The following is a 23,519-nucleotide window of genomic DNA, read 5'->3' on the forward strand; positions in this document are numbered from 1 at the left end:
TGTTGGGTTGTCTGGCTCAGCACTCTGGCACTGAGGAACACCTCTGCCAGGTAAAAGGGGGCAGAAACTCCGAGGGGAGCAGCAGACACAGAGTCAGAGAGCCTGACTAGAACTGGACCGGCATGGACTGGGAGAGGCCACCTCCAGATGTGTCAGCGCTCTGTCAGAACAACGGTGCCTGACACACTGTGACGCTCACTAAACACTGATGTCTCTTCTCCCCTCTCCAGCCAGCACTTTGGAAGTCCTCTGAGCTCTTTGTCCTGGGTAGACTAAGCACTTCCTCATGGGAAGGCACCAAAATGAAGACAAGTGTCCTTTGTGTGCAAAGCACTTTGTAAGACAGGCAACACATGGGTCTGCTTGCTCCCATTAAGAGGGAAGTTTCTAGAACAGGGGCCGATCGACGGTGCCTACTACAGCAAGAGATCAAGAAAACAATAAATACAGAAAAAGGAATTTTTTAAAAAATGGGACATTCAAGTGGGCACACACTCGAGGCCCTACAGCCTCATGCTTCTTTTTCTGCGTCCCTGATGCTGTGGAGTGTTGTACCCCGTGCCTGTGTCTCCTGTGTGCCCTGAGGTTTCTGTTGTACAGCTTTGCACACTGTAGTGATGGTCAGGGACACTGCTGTAACAGAACTGGGTACTGCATGAGCAAATATAAGAAGTCTCTTTGGAACAGGATCCAATTGCAGCAGTACTGGCTATCACTGTCGCCGGCACCAGCATCGTTCCGTGTTCTAAGGTGGCAGAGGCCACAGCACACAGTCCCACAGGGGTGCTCAGTTCATTGACGGGCAGGTCAATGGTCATACCAGGGTTCGCTCTTTTGGAAATGGCCTTCAAGGGCTTTAACCTGGGTCTCCAACTACCAATCACCTACGTAAGAAACTTTGGCAGAGATGTCCCAACTCCCACCTTCTAAGCAGTGATAACCAGGGTAGGACTCAATCCCACCCCCACCCCACCCCTCACCCCCCCACCCACCCCCCGCACTCATTCTTACTGCCCCGTCCTCCTACCTTTAGGAAATCAAAGTGCTTGAGCATGTGGGCCACCTTCTCTGCGTTCCTCCCTTCATTCAGGAAGTCCAACTCGAGAGGCAGATTCTTCTTGGCTTCATCCACCAGCCACATGAATTCAAAATCTGGGAAGAGTTGCTTCACGGCCAGGACAAGCACCTGAAATCCAGCACGCAGCCTGTCAGCCAGCCCAGGGTGCCCAGCAAGGAAGAAACACTTCCGACCCGCTGCCTGGGTCTCCCGTAGAGGACACATAGGAGGGGAAACTGTTCTGCTGGACTCGGTCACTATAACTGTACCAATTCCAAGACAATGAGAAGCTAACAGCATCCAGAAGTAACCTTGACGACCGTTGGCTAGGTGTTCCCTGACTGGGTACCAGCATGATGCTGAGCACTAATGTCCCTCTGAATCCACACAATTATGGGAGACATGTAGGTACCTGCCATGTCACTAATCAGGGCTCTGAGAGCTCCTGTGGTCTCCACGGCTGCCCAGCAAGGAAGCCCGAGGCCAGTTCCAGGTGGGTCTACCAGGCTCCCACGGCCTTGATCAGGACAGCTTCCATAAACCGTGCTGTGGCTACTCCCTTGTTTGGTCTTACTTTGATGTTGTTTGGGGGTCGAGGCACTAAACTTGGGGCTTTGCGTGTGCGAGGTAGGCAAGCTCTCGACAGCTGGCCCAAACCCCTGGCCCAGAGTTGTTCTCCGCCAGTTATAAAGGGTGGAGGGGGTGCTGCCGCAGTAGCTGACACTTTGCCTTTGAAGCAGTTACCATGCAGGCCGAGCATGCCTGACTCAAAGTTCTGAAAGCGGAAATGCCCGAGATCTGAAACGTCCTGAAGGCTCGAATGACATCACAAATGGAAACTTCCTCACCTGACCTCATGACAGGCTGCATTCAAAATGCAAGCGCACTAAAGTTATTGTATAAAATTACCACCAGGCTACGAGTCTGCTTTTGTGCTGGTCTCAGATTATGCACGCTGTACTAGACACATGTGAGAGAAGGAGAAATCAAAATCTATTGGAAAGCCGTCACCCAAAAGGCGTTTGCTGCTTTGTTTTGAAACCTTGTGATCTCTGTGATGTACCAGGTGCCGTTTTAGAGCCATCACATGGGGTTACTATGGTCAGTTTCTAACAAAACAATTTTTAATTACATTGGGACATTGTCTAATTTCTTTTCAGTCTTGTCCAGTCACTTACCAGCTAGACCTGTGACCTTACACCAACTGGCTTCGTTTATTGTGTTTCTGTTTGTGTTTCATGAAACAAGAAGGGGGTAGTGACCCAGTGGGCCAGGGCACTGTGCGTCAGACCCAGACACCGCTTCTCATCAGGTATCCTCAAATGACCCTGATAGATAGAGCAAGCGTGCAAAAATACAAGTGGCTGTCCTAGACCTAAGTCCAGCCTGGGGCACCAAGGCTACTGAAGGCAACTGAATTCCTCTTTCTGGGCCCAAGTTCAGAAAAAAAAAACAAACAAACAACAAAACTCTGGGTGTTTTGCTCAGGTCTGAATGCTCAGCCTCACCTAGAGGTGCAGGAGAGCAGCCCAGTGAGGTCTCTTATTTGTCCAGTTAGGACTTGACCTCTTGGGCCAAACCCGGGTATACACAGGGAGGTACCTGTAGCCTACACTGGGTGAAGCTGCTGACCAAGCAGCCATTACTCACTGCTTTCTGTGTGTTCGTGCTATTTATGAAATTTTTAATTATTCTTAATATCCAAGCATACTGAAAGGCATTTTAAAGGTTTTTCCATCACTAACCATTCATATAATTAGTCATTCCTAATGCTATTGGTCACCATTAGTACTCTACGCCATTCATCACAAAGGCAGACACTTTATTAATATTCATTGCTAATAACTAATTAGCACATTAGTTCATAACCCAAATCTTCACAGGACTCATAGAACTGGGTCCATTCTATGGGTGGTGGGTCGCTCAGTGGTTACCCAGGCCCTCTTTCCAGGGGAGAAAACAAGAATCCTGAGGGCATCCAAAACTACAGACAGCACCAAGCCCTTTGTTTACTATTCTTTCCTATGCATGAAGGCTTATAATTCATATTGAGGCATAGCAAGAGAATATGGAAAATAAGTAATTATGATAATATACTGAAATAAAAGTTATACAGACACAGTCTCAAAATACCTTCTTGTGCTGTGCAGACTGTGGTTGGCGGTGGGTAACCAAGCCACAGACACCTGAAAACTGTGAAAAATCAAACCGGATAAAGGGAGACTCTGTCCTTCAAACTGAGAGGTTTGCAGGCCAGTAGGTAAACTCAACTGCACAATCCTGATGATTTGAGTTCAATCCCCAAAATCCAGAGTAGAAGGGAAGAACCTGACCCAAGAGTGTCTTCTGACCTCCACGCAATGCCATGGCACGCAGGCACCCGTATTCTCTCTCTCTCACACACACACATGCAGGCATACATGCAGACCATACATAAACACACAAGCAGCCTTTTTGGAGGAAGTGTGTCACTGCTGGGGCAGGCTTTGAGGTTTCCTGTGCTCAGGATACCAGTGTGACACTCAATCAACTTCCTGTTGCCTGCAAGATGTAGGACTCTCAGCTTCTTGTATAATACCATGTTTGGCTGCATGCTGCCATGTTCCCCACTATGATGATGATGGACTAAACTTCTGAACTGTAAGGGAGCCACCACAATTAAATATTTTCTTTATTAGAGTTGCTGTGCTCATGGTGTCTCTTCACGGCAATAAAAATTCCTAAGACAGGAGCATACACACACACACACACACACACACACACATACATACAGATACATACACACATACCCCATAACCATACCTTTTTTTTGTTTGTTTTGTTTTGTTTTTTCAAACAGACAGGGTTTCTCTGTAGCTTTGGACTTGTCCTGGAACTAGCTCTTGTAGACCAGGCTGGCCTCAAACTCACAGAGATCCGCCTGCCTCTGCCTCCAAAATGCTGGGATTAAAGGCGTGTGCCACCACCGCCTGGCGCACGTACTTTTTTTTTTTTTAATGTGAGACCTGTTAGAGAAGTCATCTGTCTCACAGTTACAGCAGGTCACCAGCCCGCTATGTGAGGTGGCCAACCCCAGGATATGCACAGTTTTGCCCCACGGGGCGAAGCAGAAGAAGGGAGGGTCGTGGGTTCGAGAGGGTTAGCTGCTATTCTCTCTTCTCACGGCTTACGAGAGTCAAGAACGCCCCGCTTCCCCGTCTCTATTCACTGCACACCCATCTAGGAGCCCAACCTAAGGAGATTCATTTTGGTTTCTTTCTGACAACAGATGCAACCGACTAAAATAAAGCAGGTGTTGTCTTCTGTTTGCCTTTTTAAAATTGTTCCCCAAAATGCACTTCCTCCATAAAACCCTCCCGGCAGCCAGTGTTCGCACCAGCAGCCAGCACTTACTCAGCCCTTGCAGATGTCTACTGGGCACTCACACGAACGGAGAAACGGAAAAGCAAACGAACACAGGAACATTTCAGGGTATCTATCTTCCCTTCCAGACAACTGCATGCACGGTTGAGTGATGGGAAGGGGCGAGGTTTCGTTTTGGAGCTCTGGGTGGGAACAGGGTTACCTCTGAGCTCTAACGGAGAATTCGCTTCCAAATCTGGAATCAAGGAACAGTGAGCAACTACTGCCTCCCTCAAGGTGCAGTAATCAAAACAGAGCAAGGCACTGTGGTCCAGGCCTGGCGATGCCAGCACGGGAGCGGCTGAGGCTGGGCTGCTCTGAGTTCACAAACAGCCTGGGCTACAAACTGGGACTCTCTATCAAAAAAAGAAAAGAAACTAAAAATAATGAAATTATTTTCCCATATAGTAATTTGCCTCACAGTAGAGAAAAATCAGTTGTCAGACACACAATAATACAACGGAAAACTAGAATAATGTGGAAGTTTGAAAACAAGTGATGGTATTTACTTATTTGTTTGTTTTTAAAAACAAGATCTCTTAATCCCAAGGTAGCCCTGGATGTACTAGAGCTAGCTATGTAGACCAGGTTAGTCTCAAACTCACAGAAATCCTCCGACCTCTGCCTCCCGAGTGCTAGGATCAAAGTTGTGCACCACCATGCCCAGCCACAGTGACATTTATTTATAATTGAAAAAAAAAGAAAGAAAACACTCATCATTTAGTACCCATAGTGTCCCAGATGTATGCTACAGGAACTTTGCAGACACGCTCATTCCACCATCTTGCCCACTTTCTGGGCGCCCTGAGCACCCCTGGAACAGTTTCTATCCGCCCCGCCTGAATCTGGACCCAGGTTTTCCTCCGTCCTTCCTGGAGTCCTGCTTCCTACGAGGAGACAGCGTGAGCTGATACAAAGAGAAAGCTCGGGGAAGGTGCAGAGCAAGCTGTGCAATCAGCAAAGCACAGCGGAGGTTACTGCTATCGGGCGCTGTAAGATAAACAGACTCTGTGGAAAGCAGCACACAGAGACCAGGCCCACACGGATCCGTGCTGGTCAAGATGGGTGCCACAGGACGGACGGTCAGCTCGGGGCCATGTAAACACCTGCCACTGGCTGGGTTTATCTTTCTCCAGGTGAGTTATTAAAGCGCATGCCTTTCGGAGCATAAAAGAACAGAGTGAACACAGTTGCCCATGGGATGGCTTACATCCCTGCATATTTATGTATCTGTTTCTTTTAACTAAAATCGGCTGTTGGATTCTGTGCCAATCCAGGAATTACCTAGCCACCCACTGTTCAATCCACCCATTTAGAAAAGAAACAAGATGACAGACACTGTGGAAATGCTACTTAAAAAGTTACCAGTCGTTTCTTTATAAGACCCTTGTGAAAGGCCAAGTGACATCAAGCAATAGATCAGATACTGGCACTCAGACCAGAAAGCTCTGCTTCAATGAATCAGACCACTCGGGGGCCGTGGCACATGCATGGCCCGGCATCGGCCATATTTTAGATCCTTAGGGGGTGACAGAGCGAGGGTTGTTCTCCACCAGCTTCAGAAGTTCTATAGGCAATAGGGGTATGGGGGGGGGTGACATAGGGTGGTGCTGTGGGAACTGGGGATGTCACCACCACCAGCTTAGAGGCTACCAAGTCCCACCCTGCTCCAGCAATGACCACGGCAGTACATATGGCCTGCTGAGCTCCCACCACCTTGGGCAGGAGAGAACTGCAGCGCAGGCCCGCAGGTGGAAAGATGGTGCCCGTCCCTTGGTCCTTTCTGCTGAATCACTGTTCCAATCTCGGGGCCCAATTAGTCTGGCTCTGAGCAGTCACACAAATCAATAAGCGTCACTAGCGGTGCATCTAGAAGTGGAGTTACCCCGACTGCTCAAGGGACAGTAGCGGGTGATAATGACAAAGCTGAAACGCGTCCCTGGCTGAGCCTCTCTTGTCTGCGCAAAGTCACTGGAGTCATCAGACTTGTCAGGCGCTGGGCTCTGAGTGACTTCCCTCTCTCTGTCATCTCGCTACGCTCTGTCCCAGAGGCAAGTCCCCCATCCCCAAGGGTATGGCCTGGTTTGCAGGAAACACCAGACCCTAGGGTGGCACGTATTCCAGGGACCAACCCAGGAGCCAACTCCCCCACCCACCTTTCTGGCTAAGAGGATACTAGGGCATCCTCCTGTCAATCAGGGAAGACAGGCTTCACTGAGAAGGACGGGCCTGTGCCATTCAAGGGGATTCATTCCTCTTGCCAGGACAGTTAGTGCCAGAACAGTCATGGTGTTATTACTTCAAGCAACAACAAATGAAGAGACTCCCAGGGCCTCCTTTTGGGGACGGGGGCAGTAGGAAGAACATTGGGAGAAAGCGACCGTCTTTGGCACCTGAGTGATACCAGAGCCGTGCAGCTGTTTTAGGACAAGCCAGGAAGCCAATGGCCAACTACAGATGGGAAGAACCTTGGTCCTTACAAACCACAATGAGGTGTCGGGTTAGTCAACCTTGGGACAGCTGGTACAGGTGCCTCCCCACGTGTGAGTATGGGTATTCCGTCTGCCTCGTTTCTCTATGGGCTCTCTAATAACTGCAGCCAAAAGCGTTCCCGCTGGCACAGCCTGTAGTCTTCCCCTCTTCACTCTCAAAAGTCTCAATCCAGGAAGCCACTGTGCCCTCCATCTTTAGATGAGATATGTGTTCAGATTCATAAGCTTGCCTTCCTAAAAAAGCAAATATCCAGAGGCTAAGACGATTAGTCCTTCTCCTTTTAGTAGGAATTACTCTAATCAGATTGCCCTTCCAACAAAGAGGCAAGCCTGAAGGCATCTGATACCTGGAATTGGTGCAGAATGAAGCCCAGCAATCTACGCAGAAAAGCCAGCCACCTACGCCTGCCCACAAGCTTCTGGTACCTAAGGTGGTCTTAGTATCCCCTAGAAATAGACCATTTTCCTCCTGCCATGAAGACTTGCGCACCTTCCTAGGGTTGTCATTCCTAAAAAAAAAAAAGATACCATTTAGATCTGGACTTAGGAAGAAAAACTGATTTCAGATGTCAAACAACCAAAGTTTTCTAATTGAGTTTCCTGGTGGAGAATGGTAACTATGACAGGACTTTCCCACCAAAGACCCAGCCTGGTCCTGTTCCGTTCCTGCTGATAGCTGTGTGGGTAGCAGCATCAGGTCCTCCTGTGCTCCCAACCCTAACCCTCTCAGTCACTACCAAGAGGACATTGTGTGCTCTGCAGAGGACCTGCCAGGCATCCATCCCAACAAAAGCATCCTCAGGAAGGAAGATGTCAAACTTTTACTACTATTCTTTACTACCATTGACTCTACAGCCACCATTCCTTAAGGAGTCAGCGAGGATCTGAACAGAGCAAAGTGACAGCTCTCCTCCTGGCCCTTGGGGCTATGATACCTAGGCTGGGCAAAGGTAGGCTCTTGTCTGACTCTAGAACCATCAGAAACCCATGGATCCTCCCTGGCTTCTGTTCCCTCCTGCTTATGACCATGTCTTAAGTCACCAAGAGATTCTCTAAAACCTTAGGTCTGCAGCATGGGACCAAGGCCACTCAGTGGTCCTGGTCCCTCAGCCCAAGTACGCCCTCCGAAAGACACGCAGCAGCTATTCCAAACCTTCACCCCCTCGAGCCTCCAGTGCCACCTCCTACCCTCTCATTCTTGGCAGATGGTCTGGCCTCCTACAGCAGAGAAAAAATAGAGGCTATCAGCCTGCTACCCACCTCCCCTCCCCTCTCCAGGGCCCCACACACTCATTTATACGCAGCCTCGCTGCCTTCTACTTACAAAACGAAGACTCATCAAAGGCCAATGTGTTTGTGTTCTCGGTGCCCAATCTCCTGAGCACCCTCCTCTGACTTGACTTCTCAATTATGTCTCTCTGCTGAGTCTCCCATATCCCTCCCCCATCAGCTAAGGCCTCCTTGTGTCTCAGGAGCACTGAAGTCTACAGTTTGGACTAACTCTCCCCAGCCTCCCATGGCTGAACACTGGACAAGACGATTGTATACTGTGCCCCACTTCCTTGGGTCTCAGTTCTCACCTTCACACCTTCATACCTTCATAGCTGCTCTTCCTAACACCTCTAGGATCCCCCAACCCCAAATACCCTTTTCAGTGCCTTCCTGATTTTGTCTTCCACTTGGCAATGCTAAGCAATTCTGGAAAACTCTACTTTCCAAAATGGCTACAACGTTCCCATTCCAATATGCCTCTGGAACCTCAGATACTCAATACTTTCCTAACCTAGAACAATTTCTTTTCCCTCAACTAGACTCTAGCTGATATATAGGCAAAGATTTTTGCTTGTTTGCTTTTTCTTTTTGTTTTGTTTTGGCTTGATTTTTTTTTGAAGCATGCATAGGCAGCCCGTATATGGCGGTTCTGTTGAACTTGTCCATATTGGGTTTCAGGATCTAAGTTGATGAAGATGACTGACCAGGTCTCTTCCTCAAAAGGGCACCAGACTTCATTACAAATGGTTGTGAGCCACCATATGGTTGCTGGGAACTGAACTCAGGACCTTTGGAAGGGCAGGCAGTGCTCTTAACCACTGAGCCATCTTACACCAGAAACCTAAGATACACTTCTACCTCCTCCTCGGCCCCTCCCCACAAAGAGCTGGCCACAAAGTCCGGATGACTCCTCCCCTACCCGCGTGACACTGTCTTGCTTCATACCTTATTCTCTCACACCAACACAGCAGCCCTTCAATTATTCGGACTATCCAGACTTTGTGCTTTCCCAGTGCATTCTCCTGACTGCCCACACACTTTTATTTCCAGTGCATATCTATCTGATCACGGCAGTCCCCTGACTAGAATTCTAAATGGTTCCCCCACTGAATACTGAACACGCTGTCAGAACCACAAGTACTTCATTGTTGACTACGGCCAGTGTTCCACCTAAGCCTGGGATAAGGGTCCTCTCCTGCCCCGCTTATCCTCCCAGCCTCACTCCCAACCCCTCCCACCATCTGAGTTAGTGGAATTCTCCAAGCTCCTTCTGCTCCTATTAGCCTCGGGGGCCCTCCCACGTGTGGGGCTATCCTTGCTCTGGCCAGCAGTGTCATGAGTCCTTCGAGTTCACAAGGACATTAACCTTGCAGGGAAGCCTTGTCAACACCACGCATCCTGACATAGCGCCTTCCCGCAGTTGAGAGCTCAGGTTCCTACTTGATGAGTGTTTGTTTACATACCTGTCTCCTGTACTAAATGGGAGGGTAGGGACAGAGCTCATTTACTCACATGCCCTCATTAGCCAGTGAGAAGAGACCTTGGTTGAGTCCAGATTAAGAAGGAAAGGAAGAGAGACTGGGAAGGAGAGGGACATTGGGATCAACAGACCGTTGACCTCCACGTGTGAGTATTGGCTTCTTCTCCAATAGGAGCACATACGTTCCCTCCCTTGCTGGACGCACATGTAGAAGATTCCAGGAGTACACAGGAACCTCCTTAGGGCCATTTGCAAGAATGTTAAGTTTGCTAATTCAAAACAAACGTCATAGAAGCAAATGAGTCATCCGCATAACTATTTCTATGTGATCTGCACGTCATTTTTCTGTGCTTGACTTATCACATGCGTTCTTAAGCTATAATCTAATACATTATGATGCATCTCTGTCTACCCCTGAGGAGATTGCCTTTGGGTCCTTTCATGCCCACTGCACCTCACTGGAGGCCTCCCTGTGACTCAGGTCCCCTTCAGGACCTGAATCAGCTCGGCCCCATCAGCCTCTCATCATGTTCTGATACATATCCCAGAGTATCTCAGGACAAATCAAGAACTGACCAGCCTTACCAGGGTGTGATTCCAAGTTCTTATGACACAGCCTTGGTCGTGCCTCAGCTCTCCTCTCCCACTCTGCTCCTCAGAGGGCCACAGTCCACCCACCAGACTGAGTAAGTATCTGGGAGGCTGTCTGGCTCCTGAGGAGAAAACGAGAGAGAAGGGGGGAAGCACCCACCTCCATCAGGAGAATGTCCTTGGAGCTTTGCGCCTGAACCTTCGGGTGCTGGACCTTCACGGCCACAGTCCGACCGTCATGCAGCACTGCCTTGTGGACCTGGGCAAGGGAAGCTGCCCCCAGGGGGGTGTCATCGAAGCTCAGGAACAAATCATGGATCTGCCAGGAGGGGAAAGAGAAGAGAGTGACTGAGAGGAAGGCAGCCTAACCTGGTGAGAGGGTGAGGCCAAGAGATGATGCCCCGGAGCTGTCCAGCATCCCACAGCAGATCTACTGCTTCATTGGTTGTGTGGGTCCCACATGGCCCTTTTGCTATGGTCAGAATTCACACCAAACACATGGATAAGACAGGACAGAAGACACACCTGGAGGGCATGTCTGCACAGGAGCACAGGAGCCCTGTAACCCCCATCAAAGGCCATTTAATGATCCACCACTGAGTCTGCTGACCCTTCACGCACAGATCATGACAAGTTCACAGAACTAGAGCCAGAGCAGCCTGACATGGCAGAGGGCAGACATTCCAATTCTGCCAACATAGACAGCTCAAGGCCCTTTAAGCCAGAGGCTTCGAGTCACAGCCACCTTTACCTGAGCAGTGGCATCAATACAGGTTTCTGAGCCACTGCTGGCCTGGCCACACCCTAGCAGGATTCTAGGGTTGCCAGAGACCTAAAGTGAGTCTCTGGGAGTTCCCTTGCCTCTTCTGTGCCTCAGTTTCTCTCATGAAGTAGAAAGTGCACCCTGACTCTTGCATCTTCTCTTGCTTTCTTCCCCACTTCTGTCTCTTTTAGAACTGCCACACTGGTTCTTTCTGACTAGTTGGTCACCACTACATGGTCCAAATACAAATACCCTACTAGATGGAAAGGGAGCCCCCCACAACCAGAAACTTTTCTAAAGATTGGCAAAGGCTGTGGTTCAAATCCTCTCCATTTCTTTAAGCCCAAGCACAGCCTTAGAGTTCCATTTTTGCAGACGAATACACACCAATCTATTTACTGTATTTAATCACATGCCTCTTCTTCCCTGCTCCCCATTCAAGGTCAATTCAGTCCTCTTTCCTACGCCCTTCCTGCCTTTGTCCCCACTTGCAACCACCTTGTCCTGTCCTTCAGCACTGCCCCTTTCTCTCCTCAAACCTGAGGTGCCAAATGTCACACAGCTACCATCCCAATTCTGTTTGCTAGGACTCCCTGTAATTCTCATGTCACAAATGGCTCCCAGCTCCCTGCCATCATTCCTGTACCTCCCACTAAACGTCATTACATTTACCAACATTCTCCAGAGGACAAGACCCAGGCATCAGGGAAGCATCTCAAACGTTGGTCATGAAAGACAGCTCTCCAGTGGATTAGATACCAGGATGGTGTCTAATCTCCTTGATCCCCCAACAACACACTTGCCTTTCCCTCCTCTGTGAGTGCTAGACTTCCTAAGGGCAAGTCTCTTCTGCTGTCTACTCACTTGCTCTGGCTCCCTCAGCACAAGAACTATCATCATGGACTTGCTCTTGGGATGAAAGAACGCAAAAGCCACCTCCCCCAGATGCCATGTGAATGGGTGTGGGGGTGCTACGCTGGCCACTGCTATACCCCTGTAATTTGTACAGGGATGGATCTAGCTAGAGTCAAACAAGTACCTGTTGAGTGGCTAACTCCGGTGTTCTCTCCACTGGAGAACAGAATCAACCTAGTGTTCCACTTGAAACAGCTCGGCCTTGGCACTCCCACACTGCTACGACCACAAATACTCCAATGGACGTCTGTCCAGAATGGGGACAGCATAAACCATGTCTGAATTTTACCTGGGCACAGGTTATTCCCGGTGAGGCCTCAGCCTGGCCTGTCAGAACCCTCAGGAGCCCCAGCCACCCTGATTGGCTCAGAAATGGATTATGTGGCCCAATCAGACTCAAAGTAGCCCAATCATATTCAATTCTTCTGCGTCTGTTTAAACAGTGGGAGAAGATGTACTTCCTTTTGAAACTAGGAAGAAAAATACAATTCTGGGCATGCCAAGGGTCACAGGACAGAGACATAGGAAGCTAAGGCAAGAAAGGAGGAATCAATCCTGTTTAGTTTTATCCCTTCATCTAGCCATCCCTCAATATCTCGCCTACAATTCCTTTTCTGTTTGTTTGCCTTTTTGCCTGTTTGCCTGCTTGCTTGCCTAAATCAATTTGAGCAAAGTTTTGTAACAGAGACAACTGAAGAAGCTCTAACTAACACCATCAGGTACCCGATGAGGTGACCGAGGGAGACCCAGGCCCAGGGCCCCTTAGAGACATGGAAAGTGTGGGTTTCAGCCCCTCCCTGCCCCCTGATTGGAAGAAGGACTCAGGCTCAGTAAAAGCAGAGCTTCTGCTACTGCATAATGAGATCCACACAGATCCCTGTGGAGACTAGCAATGCCTGGAGGACCCCCAAGGAAACCATTTCTCAGGGCAGGGCTGTGGACCTCGCCCAGTCTTCCTGTGGCCCCATTCCCTAACTCTGGCCCTTGCCTGGCCCAGGGAATGTGTCACCTCCTTCTCAGAGGACAACCAGTTTTAAGCCCGTGTCATTGCGGGGACACTGCAGAGTCACTGCAACCAAAGAGTGACATGGCATCTCTAGGGCTGTGTGACAGGAACAGCTGCCAAGAGCTCCCCACAGGGAAGTGGAGGAAGGAAAGGGCTGAGGCCAGCAGATCCTAATCTCCAGAATGAGAGGAAGCCAGGCTTGCTATTTCACCCAGGAACGGGAAGGGCCTGCCCTCACAACCTCCTGCCTCCATCCAGGGATGGAGGAAGCCCCCAAGATACCCCCTAATCCCAGCTGCCAACTTGGCATTTAAACAGCCCTAGAAGGAAGGGGTTAACCAAACTCTCAGTTTCACCAGGAGAATCATAGGAGTCAGAGAAAGGGTACCAGGAGGCATCTGTCGGGCAAACCCCTGTCCCACCACCCCCCAAGCCCCAGCATCTCTACAGCCATCTTTCCTTCTCTAACCAGAACTCCTCCACCTTCCCATGCTCACGCAAACACATACACACATACACAATAATTGATCGCTACTGGATGCTCCTGGCTGGCTTATAAAAAAGGTAATTAAAGATTGGTGCTGCAGCCTGTAATTAAATATGAATAAAGTATCTCTAAATGGAACCTTAATTCAAAGTGTTCAGTGAAAGTACTTTATGCTGATAGATAGTAAGGAAAAATAGACCCTGTCCCGAAAGCAGAATTATACCCCCCGTGCAGCTGAAACAAATGCTGCCCCTCCCCTCCAATCGCCAAGGCCCTGCCTCATTCCCTAGCCCTCTCGGCAGAAAACCATTAGCAGAAATAAACGGCAGCATCTTCGGCAATTAGAGTCAAGCAGGGCCCTCGGCTGCCTCCAGTTCCTCGTGGAAACTTGTCCTCCTTCTACGGCTCGCTTCCCTGTTCCTCTCGCGCGCGCGCGCGCGCACACGCGCGCGGCAAAATCAATTTAGTAAAACAGCTGAATTTCAAAATGACTAGCTGTGTGCTTTTTAATTACCATCAGTCTGAGATTCAAACATATTGATGATATGGTCATCTAGAAAAAAAATTATCAGGGAAAAAGTTGCTCCCGTTCTGTGTGGAGAGAAACAGGCAGAAGGACAGAACATGAATGTAAAGGGGGATGGTCTTTTAGGAGGAAAAACATTGGCCCTGGGGCCCTGGGCATTGAGTCATCAGTTGTCCATCTCGAGAAGGGGTCTCAGGACCTGAAGACCAAGTGACACTGTGCCTGGACAGGCATAAGTCAGGCCTGCAGGTTCCCAGAAAGGAAGCCCTGTAGGTATCTTTTCCAAAATACCACATGGAGTGGCTAAGTACTGGCCAGGAACCTCATTTGGCCCAAAATAGCTTGGAGGAGCTAAGGAGTTCTATCTCAACTCTGTGTCTTAGCCAGGCACATCACTATTGGAAGCCTGGCCAGCCTGAAGCCTCTCATGGCCACTGGCTCAAGGTCACAGGTTAGGGCAGAGTGGGGAGGGACTTTCTAATAAGGCCCAACATCAAAAATCCCACCCCATGGTCCCCATACTCATCCACATCAGGTTAATTTTGGCTTCAGAAATGCCACCATCCCAGGCATAGAAAGCATCTCCCAGGCCCTGGACAGCCTGGCTCCAGGTGACAATAGGAGCCTGTCTCAAGGAGACCTAAATGCCAAGCCAGACAGTTCTCTAAGAGCTAGGACGATACCCTGGGCACCTAACACAGACCAATGCAGCAGGGTGGTTGGTGGGCGGGGGAAGCAGGTTACCATGGCATCAGCAACCAAGAACATCTGGCTCTCTCTTGTGGAGCTGACCCACCCCGTACCTGGCTGGGCTCCAGCTGCCATTCATTCAAGTCTGCTAGGCAAAGTCTCAGTCCATGCTAACAGAGTAGCTAGAAAGGAACCTCAGCCTAAGGCAATCAGGACAGTTCCAGCCATCCAAGACTCAGCAAAATGCCTTGAACAAACAATACCTATGTACCCCCAACACCTTCCAGCACCTCTACCTGGAACCCATCCCCCACCTCTGCTTCTCTCAGTCCCACTGACCTGCCCCAGGTACGCCATTCCATTACAGTTGATTCAGTTTGTGCAATTCCTGCTCTCCCTCTGGAACACGCTCTGGTCTGTAGTTCCCCCACCTTCACGGCCATGCCTTTGCCTTCGAAGGTCAAGTTTGGCCGGGATAGCAAATGAGTGACAGTGGGGGCATTCTCATTCCCCCTGTGGTGGTTTTAAAATATGTTCTGAGTTTTTAAATGCCCCCCCCCTCTTAAGGAGTCTATTCCCCTTCGCTTAAGTGTGAACTGGAATTCATGACCCGTTCCTAAATTACATAAGCCTCAGTCAATCTATCCTCCTTCCCATTTCCTCTCTTGGAGTTTTGTTTTGTTTTGGTTTTGGTTGGGGGAGGGAACAGATGTCCTACCACAGGTCATACCTATGGTAAGGGGCCAGGCTTTCTGCACAGACAAACCCCAGACACAAACCTCTAGCCCCAGACATGACATGAGCCACGTGAGAAACCCTAAACGTGATTACTAGTGTCAAATGCCAGTGTCCTCTGGCTGTGTCTGGGAGAGTGTTTGCAGAGAAGGGAGATTTGAACTCCAACTTGGTGCCATCCATTTGACTGAGGGTTCAGACAGAAAGAGATTTTTCCTCCTCCCTTCTGAAGTTGGAGCCATGTTCTCCTCAGGCCCCATACATTAGGATCATAAGGACCTCAGTCCTTCCTCCAGTAGTCTCCCCAAGTCCCACTCCTGGGTTACCAGGCCTTGGGCCACAGATGGCAAACAGCCAATGGTTCTCCAGCTCTGAGGTTTTTTGACTTCAGAATCCTAGCCCAGGTCTCCGGCTTCCAGCCAGCCTGTCACAGAGTTCTCATCCTCCACGACTGCAGGAGCGGTTCCGCTGAGGAGTCTTCCCTTGAAAGTTTACCTCTATTGAAATCTGCCCAATTGGTTCTGTCTCTGTGGAGAACCTTAACAACCTCAGTCCAGAATCATCCAGTAAGCTACTCCTGAACTCCTGACTCACAGACACACAGAAACTTTAAGTAAAATGCTCCTTGTTTTAAGCCACAAGGTTTGAGGCTAACTTTTTCTGCAGCAATAGCCAAGCGATGCATCCAGCCACACCATGCCAGACATCACTAATCCATGCAGCATTTGGTGCTACTGTAGCCCCACGATGCCTTACAAGCTCTCACAACGCAGGGCTCCAGGCAGCCACTGCCAACAGAGCAGATCTGTCATGATACAAACCACAGTCTTAATTTCCCCAGAGACTACACCGGCCTCCTAACCAACTCATCCAGTTAGATCCTAGCTCCTCCAATCTAGCCTCTACCACACACTCAACTGAACTGTGTCACGTCTCTATTTAAATCACCTCACCAGATACCTATGGTCTGAATCCCTAGCAGGCCCACCAGGGCTGGGGCCTATCTGCTTCTCTTTTCCAACCTCCTCCCTCTGTCCCAACCAGAAGGCTTCCTTAGACTCCGGACTCCTCCCTAGCCCCTCCAGGTCTTCTCATGTGTTAGCCCCTCCACCTGGAAGGCTCACCTCCCCCACACACTGCCTCACTGTCACCCACTCAACGACTTCTCCTGAACACATCCTCCTGGGCCCTCCTTGAGAACGGTGCCATGGTTACACGTTCACCTCCTCCTCTATTTCCTCAGTTTCCCTCACCCCCCTTGAATTAGAGGCTTCTGGTTTTACACAGCACTGTATCCCAAGTGCATGACTCAGGACTGAGCTCAGTCAGTTACGTTCTTTCTATAGGGAATGGCTAGAGCAGAGATGAGGTTCCCTGTACCCATCATGGAAAAGGAACCTGGGACCTTCCCACTGACCCCGGTAGCTGAAACACCTCCAAAAGTGACCACGATGCCTTCATGGTAGCCAAGGGAGCCTCCTTGGCCCTGCGTAGCTTGAGAACTGTGGCTGGAGGAACTCGGGTATTTTTTGTTAATAATGATTAATAAAAGGCAGATAAACACCCAGTGTGGCTGGCCAGCCTGGGAAGCCAGCCCATTAGAGCTGTCACTCATTAGCGGTGGGGGGAGGGGCCGTCCAATCAGATCTCCTCAGCTTAAGCAAACCTTCTGTAAATTGGAGGCTGCAGGCACTGACATTTGATAAATTATTCTTCATAATCCACCATTGCCTGTCATAAATCTAATCCTTCAACTTCCCCATCTTAATAACTCCCACAGTCTTGGAGGGTGGCGTGTATCCGCCTCTGCCAGTGACAGAGGTCTCTGGGACCAGAGATCCTGGATAAAGAAGATTATGAAATCGTGCCCCCACCCCCAGCCAGGGTAGAACCTGACAGCTGTCCCCTGGGTGATCAGAGCATAGGCAATGAGCTGCTCTTGAAGCCGCGGTGCACCTCAGCAGACATGTGCATCCATCCCTCCACAGAGCAGAGATGTGGGTCCAATACACAGGACTAGAAGTCTGGAACTTTCTGCCTTCCAGAGCCAGCTGGCACACGGAAACACAGAAGGCTTTTCTACTTCCTCGATTCTGAAGCTAGGTATGCCCAAGGGAACATGAGGATAACTTAGCTTCTCAAGAACGGGATGTTTGAGTCAACCACAGGCAACACATTACATCTGAAGGGTGCTTGGTGTCCTCAAAGCGCTCTTACCTAACCCTCCACTCCCTCTTAAAGTTAGCTAGGGGAGCTAGTACCAACCCCATTTCACAGAGTACAACATAGTCACCAAAAGTCTTTATTCTTTTACACACACAACAACAACAAAAAATCCTAAGTGATTAACATGTGCGGGGCATTGTGGTTGTCACTGGGGACTTAAGGGGCAGTAAGTACAAAATGAATGGAGCCACCATCCACCAAAGTCACCAGAAAGACATAAAGGGACATGGGGGCAATTAGGAATTTATCAACTCAGCACAAACGAAGAATACAATGGCTGGTCCTTACTAACACTGTGAAGGGTTCTCAAGGAACTGAGCATGGGTACAGGACTTCTCTGGAAAATAACCAGAATAAGACCCGAAGACTGAGGAGTCAGCTAAGTTGTTACAGGAGAGAAGGAAGAGTCTTCCAGAGAGATAACTGTGAACTGAGCAACAGCAAGAGACCCAAGGATCTGATGGCAAGCAGCTCCCAATACAGAACCCAGACTAACCTGGGCTCCCTCCCCACAGAGAAGGGGTCGTCTTCCGCAGCTCCTGATCACTTGAAGCAAGTGTTCTGTGCAGCTGAACCAAAACAGCCAAGTGTTCTGAGAAAGAGACCCTGTCTCATAAAGAGAAGGTGGGAGCTAGATGTGGTGGCACACGCCTTGATTCCAGCACTGAGGCAGGCAGATCTATGAGTTCGAGGCCAGCCTGGTTTACAAAGCAAGTTCCAGGTCAGCTAGAGCTACACAGAGAAACCCTGTCTCAAAAAGAAAAAAAAAATGACAAAGTGATTTCCACTCCTCTTTCTGTGCAGAGTTTCGGTCTGTCTGAGGTGGGCTGTTCTCGGATCACGGCGAGGCCGGTGCACCGCAGCCATGAGGCTGATGTGAATCCACAGGCCGATCGCCTCATAGATGCCCACCTCACCAAGAAGCTTCTGGACCGTGGTCAGCAGTCGTGTAACTACAAGCAGCTTCAGAAAGGAGCCAATGGAACCACCAAAACCCTCAACAGAGGCACCTCTGAGTTCATTGTGATGGCAGCAGACGCTGAGCCCTTGGAGATCATTCTGCACTTCCCGCCACTGTGTGAAGACAACAATGTCCCCTGTGTGTTTGTGACCTCCTAGCAGGCCCTAGGACGGGCCTGTGGGGTCTCCAGACCCATTATCACCTATTACCATCTGTTACCATCAAAGAAGGCTCTCAGCTAGAGCAGCAGGTCCGGTCCATCCAGCAGTCTATTGAAAGGCTCCTGGTGTAGGCCTGTGGCCTCTGCCCTTTCCTGTCTGCTCCCACCCTACTTGTGTATCATACCGTCTGTTAGCATGTAGTGTTTTCAGCCAGTTTCTATTCTAAGTATTGTACTACATCTGGTTTTTGTACTTTTTTTTATATGTCTTACAGGGTTGTTCTGTCCCATCTCCCCATCCTCTCCTACCATTTTTTAATCTATTTCACTTAATCTAAGTGAAATGATATTTAAGGCAGGAGAGAGGCAGAATGTCACAGCTTAACAGTGGGAAGAACCAGGAAACACCTAAGCCAAGGATAGTGTCTGCTTTCATCCGCGAACTCATCCCTCTGTGCAGGACAAGGTGACAGTAACACTGGTCCCTCACACCTTTGCCTATGAGATCGCCATAAATGTTACCATGACTGAAGATCTTTCTTTGGGGGGCAGCCCCTCCCACCCACTGTCATTTGAAGAGGAAGTATGATAATGTTATGCCTATGTCCAAGTGCCATTTATTAATGTTTGTGTGTTTTTGATATGTGTAACCTTATATTCTCACCCCACTCCCTACTGAGAGTGTCAAGGCAGTAACCATTCAAAGGAATGGTCTACAGACTCAGAGGCGGCCTGAGTTTGACTGCCTGGATCTCAAAGAGTGACAAGGACAGAATAGTTCATTCATGTTGGAATAAAGGATACCGGGGCTGAAACTTAGAGCAGAGACGATGCTATCAGGAGCATCCTGTCCTTTGTTGAATGGGGATTCCTCGTGGAACTGTTTGACACCCACTTAGGGAGCCCTTATCCCTTTCCTCCCTCAACATGGATCAAGTGTATTCTCTATCACTTGAAGGGAGTGAAATAATGTTGTTCATTCTTGAGCATGCTAATAGATATGTTCATATTTTATTTTAAATGAAAGAAAAATGTGGAAAGCTATAGATGAAGACAACCCTAATGTTGACCTTTGGCCTCCACACACAAGCACACATTCATACACACAAATGCACCACAAACACAGAAAAGCATACGTGCACACACACATGAATGGCTGCAGGGTCAGTGACCTCCCTGCCAAGCTGCCAACGACATGTCCATCTGCACAGCTCCCCTCATCCCAGGCAGTATTGAGTCACCGTGACAAAGAGAATACAAACTGCGAAAGACAAAATATGGACTTTCCTGGCCTGGGATATGCAGAAAAATAGCCTGTATTCCCAACCCAAAAGCTGTAAAAGTGCTCTTACATGGGATAAGAGCCTCAGCAGGTCTGACGGAGTTAGCGAGCCTGAAGTGAGGAGAGCAGCCAGGACCCAGTGTCACAAGGGCTCAGTAGGTAAAGGTGCTTGCTCCAGGGCCTGGTGACGTCAGTTCAATCCCCAGGTCTCACATGTTGAGAGGAGAAAACCAACTCCCATAAGTTGTCCTCTGACCTCCACATATGTACACACACACACACACACACACACACACACACACAAATGTGATTTAAGAAGGGATGAGGGGAAATGAGGGTGGATGCTGGCGCCTTCCTCTCCTGCAATGCCCACCCACACACACATTTAATTCAGTCCTCAAGTATGCCAACCCATCCTCTCCAGCTCCCCAACCTTGGGCCAAGCAACAACACTTCTTGCCTGGATGACCATGAAAACACTTGACTGGTCTTCCAGATAGCTCCACAGACCAGCTACCACACATTAGACCATGCTGTGCTTCTCACAGGGCCCACGGATGGCTGCCAGTCTCAGATCTCCTGAACACACACAGCTCGCTTCTCCCAGTCACTGCCTGCAGTCACCCTCAGTCTTGTTCCTGACCGGAGTGCTTATGCCCTGAGGCATATGCAATTTCCAGGTGTACATCATGTCCTTCTGTCCCTTAACTACCCTTGGCTCACAATGTCCAAACCACTTGCTCTGGCAGGCCAGCTTCACCTCCTGAACTTATTATCCAGAACACTATGTACTTCTCCTTGGGACACTTAAGCAAGTGTCATTGGAGTTTTATTATTGTGATTCCTATAACCAAAAAAAATGAGCTCCCTCATGGAAGCTTGTTCAACTGCATAACACAGGACCACACAATAAGCACCATGGCCAGGTGAGGGGTCAGGGAGTGCACAAGCAGACAACATGTTAAAGACAAACCCCAGTGCCCCAGCCTTGGACACTTGAGCTGTGCAGACTTAGAGACACTGTCCTCCCTGCTTCTACTCAAGATTCACATACCTCCCTGGGGGGACCCTTTCAGTACAAAGAGGTTTTTTCTTTGGACCATCAGCTCGCAAAAAAAAAAAAAAAAAAACCAACATGGAGACTTATTAATTATGAAAGCTCAGCCTATAGCTTATGTTTGCCCCACTAGCTCTTATAACTTAAACTAACCCATTTATATGAATTACGTTCTGCCTTGTGGCTTCCATCTTGCACCTCATGTTTCCTCTCCATGCCATCTCTCCAGCACTAGATTCGTCTCATCTTCTTCTTTCTCTGCCCACAAGTCCCACCTAACATCTTCTTGCCTAGCTATTGGCCATTCAGTTCTTTATTAAACCAATTACAAGGACACATCTTCACACATTGTAAAGAAATATTCAACACTCCAGCATGACACACCTGTACTTTGTACATTGGCAGCCAGCTCAGGACACTTCACCTGTGTAGGGAACCCAAAGCCTTCTTCTCCTTCTCTCTATGCCCTGTCCTGTGTTGTGGTATATTGTTTTAAGATGTGTTATATTTATGTTGTGGAACATTTGTTTTAATGATGCAAAGATGTGTTGCATTCTTTTATGTTGCATTTGTTTAACTCTGTGAAGCCGTGTTACTTTGCCTGTCTAAAACACCTAATTGGTCTAATGAAGAGCTGAACAGCCAATAGCAAGGCAGGAGAAAGGATGGGTGGGGCTGGCGGGCAGAGAGAATAAAGAGGAGAAATCAGGGAGGGATGAAGGAGTAAGGAAAGAAAGATTCACTGACCCTTCCAATCCCACGAAGTTGCAACATTTTCCTTCTAACTTGAAATTTCCAAACTATGTTCAAGGTCCATAGCAGTCAACATATACACAGCAACATATAGGTACACACGATCAACTAACATATATCCCCAAGCCTGAATCTCTTTCTAGATTCAGTCTACACCCCGGTTAACGATGAATGCACACTGGCACATAAGTTGACTCATACTACATGTACCTGTACAAACAAACATGCATGCCCAAGTCTGATTCTCCATCTGGAGTCAGGCTACATCCCTGATGAGATGTGTATACACATGAGTGTATATGTGCACTCAAACAAACATCCATGAAATAGGACCACCACTAGGCATCAGGTTATTTCCCTGGTTAGAAGTGTAAACATGCACACACACACATAAACATGCAGATATAACACACATATATACCTACAGATATTTGTATTGTGTACACACAGACATATATACACATTCACACATGCAGACACATAGACACATATGTGAATGTGCAATATAGGTACATACATGCACATTTAGACAGACACACCTACACATGCATGCATATGGAGCACACGTTCACACAAACATACATGCACAAATACATGGACGCACATATATGTGAATGCATATGTATGCACATACATGTGCATGCATTTACATACACAGGCACACACACACAAGCACACACTTATTCTCTTCCCATGGGGTACAGGCCCCAAGAAGGGGCTCTCCTTGAAGCAGGACCTCTGGAGCACATATTGCCACCCAGGCCCAAGTTAGGAAATGGATTTGTTCCTGAAGTGCCATAAATGAAGCAGCAGGCCCACCTGGCTGACTCATAATCAGCATAAAAAATTGATTAGCCCTTTCCAGATTAAACATTATTGTTTCAGTGGTGAACATAAATCAGCTAGACATGCAGAGCACACCTCCCTCTGCTGCCCAAGGGCAACATCAGGTGGAAAGCAGGTGAGGAGAAACAATGATGGGGGGCTCTTCCTGGAAGAGAGCACCCCTCCCTCCAACCACAGCTTGCACACAGAACAGAGGCTTCTCCAGAGGTGCACGCCAGTGCCTGACCATCTGTCCTTGCACTTCCTGAGGCCTCCACTTTGCCAACGGCTAATTGGCTCTTCAGGTAACAGGTCAAGGGCAGCCTGGCATAGAAGGCAAGATGGCAGACCCAGGGGAGACCAGAGCAAGGAGAACAACCTCACTTTCTCCTGAGTGAGTGTCACCAGTTTCACCAGACTAGATCCCGGCTCAACCCAGTGGCCTTGAACCACGGACTAACTAAAGTGGGTGTGTCTCTGGAGTCTTGCCGCATTGACCAAGCTCCTCTGCCCAGTCCCTAGCTCATTCACTGCTGTGTGACCCTCATTCGTCCAATGTCTCTAAGTCTTACTTTCCACATCTAGGAACACTGACCCCAAACACACCTTACCAAGCTGCTCTGGGACTAGATGAGACCATGTGCTTGAAAACACCAGTGTCCATGTCAGACAGAGGAGGCACTTAACAAATAAACAGTAACCAGTAGTAGCAGCAGGAGCAGCAGCAGCCGGAGCAGCAGGAGCAGCCGGAGCAGCAGGAGCAGCAGCAGGAGCAGCAGCAGCAGCAGGAGCAGCAGCAGGAGCAGGAGCAGCAGGAGCAGCAGCAGGAGCAGCAGCAG

At 49.0% G+C, this 23,519-nt stretch overlaps 1 protein-coding gene and 1 pseudogene across 3 annotated transcripts in view; one reads left to right on the forward strand and one right to left on the reverse strand.

The window, feature by feature from the left end:
- Positions 1 to 23,519, reverse strand: part of Adck1 (aarF domain containing kinase 1) — a 94,048-nt gene that overhangs the window by 20,482 nt on the left and 50,047 nt on the right. For all 3 annotated transcript variants that reach the window (XM_050152489.1, XM_050152490.1, XM_050152491.1), the window contains exons 5-6: positions 10,455 to 10,613; positions 1,028 to 1,186 (exon numbers count right to left, since the gene is read on the reverse strand). In XM_050152489.1, coding sequence (XP_050008446.1) covers positions 1,028 to 1,186; positions 10,455 to 10,613 — 318 coding nt within the window. The remainder of the gene's footprint in view (positions 1 to 1,027; positions 1,187 to 10,454; positions 10,614 to 23,519) is intronic.
- LOC126507765 (NHP2-like protein 1) lies at positions 17,870 to 19,695 on the forward strand (annotated as a pseudogene).

This window comes from Alexandromys fortis, unplaced genomic scaffold, assembly GCF_014885135.2.
Source record: "Alexandromys fortis isolate MF-2015 unplaced genomic scaffold, M_Fortis_MF-2015_v1.1 scaffold_47, whole genome shotgun sequence".
NCBI classification, from domain to species: domain Eukaryota; kingdom Metazoa; phylum Chordata; class Mammalia; order Rodentia; family Cricetidae; genus Alexandromys; species Alexandromys fortis.